Source organism: Buceros rhinoceros, unplaced genomic scaffold (genome assembly GCF_000710305.1).
Source record: "Buceros rhinoceros silvestris isolate BGI_N320 unplaced genomic scaffold, ASM71030v1 scaffold45273, whole genome shotgun sequence".
NCBI classification, from domain to species: domain Eukaryota; kingdom Metazoa; phylum Chordata; class Aves; order Bucerotiformes; family Bucerotidae; genus Buceros; species Buceros rhinoceros.
The window spans coordinates 1-347 of NW_010403896.1; the positions used below are offsets into that span (position 1 = coordinate 1).

Sequence of the window (347 nt, forward strand, 5' to 3'; positions counted from 1 at the left end):
CTGCTTGCCCAGCTCAACACTCCAGAGCCCCCCTCGCTTCCTCCCGGAGCCCCTTGCGAGCTCTTTGTCACCTGCAGGAGGTGAGCGCGTTCGGGGAGGCTGGTGAGGGCGACTACCTGGACGACTGGACGGTGCTGTGCAGCGGGACCTACTGGGCGCGGGACAGCGAGGTGCGCTTCCAGCACGCCTCCACCGACGTCTTCCTCTCGGTGACGGGGGAGCAGTACGGGCGGCCCATCCACGGGCAGAAGGAGGTGCACGGCATGGCTGCCTCTAGCCAGAACAACTACTGGAAGGTGATGGAGGGCATCTTCATGCAGCCTAGTGAGGCCTTCAAAGCAGAGCGG

At 65.1% G+C, this 347-nt stretch overlaps 1 protein-coding gene across 1 annotated transcript; it reads left to right on the forward strand.

Moving 5' to 3' along the window:
- Nucleotides 1-49: 49 nt before the first annotated feature.
- LOC104490821 (stromal cell-derived factor 2-like) lies at nucleotides 50-343 on the forward strand (the record flags this gene model as incomplete). Its single annotated transcript, XM_010133159.1, has 1 exon — nucleotides 50-343. A coding segment is annotated over one exon (294 nt), but the record flags the coding sequence as incomplete, so codon positions are not given.
- Between the last annotated feature and the right edge of the window lie 4 nt (nucleotides 344-347).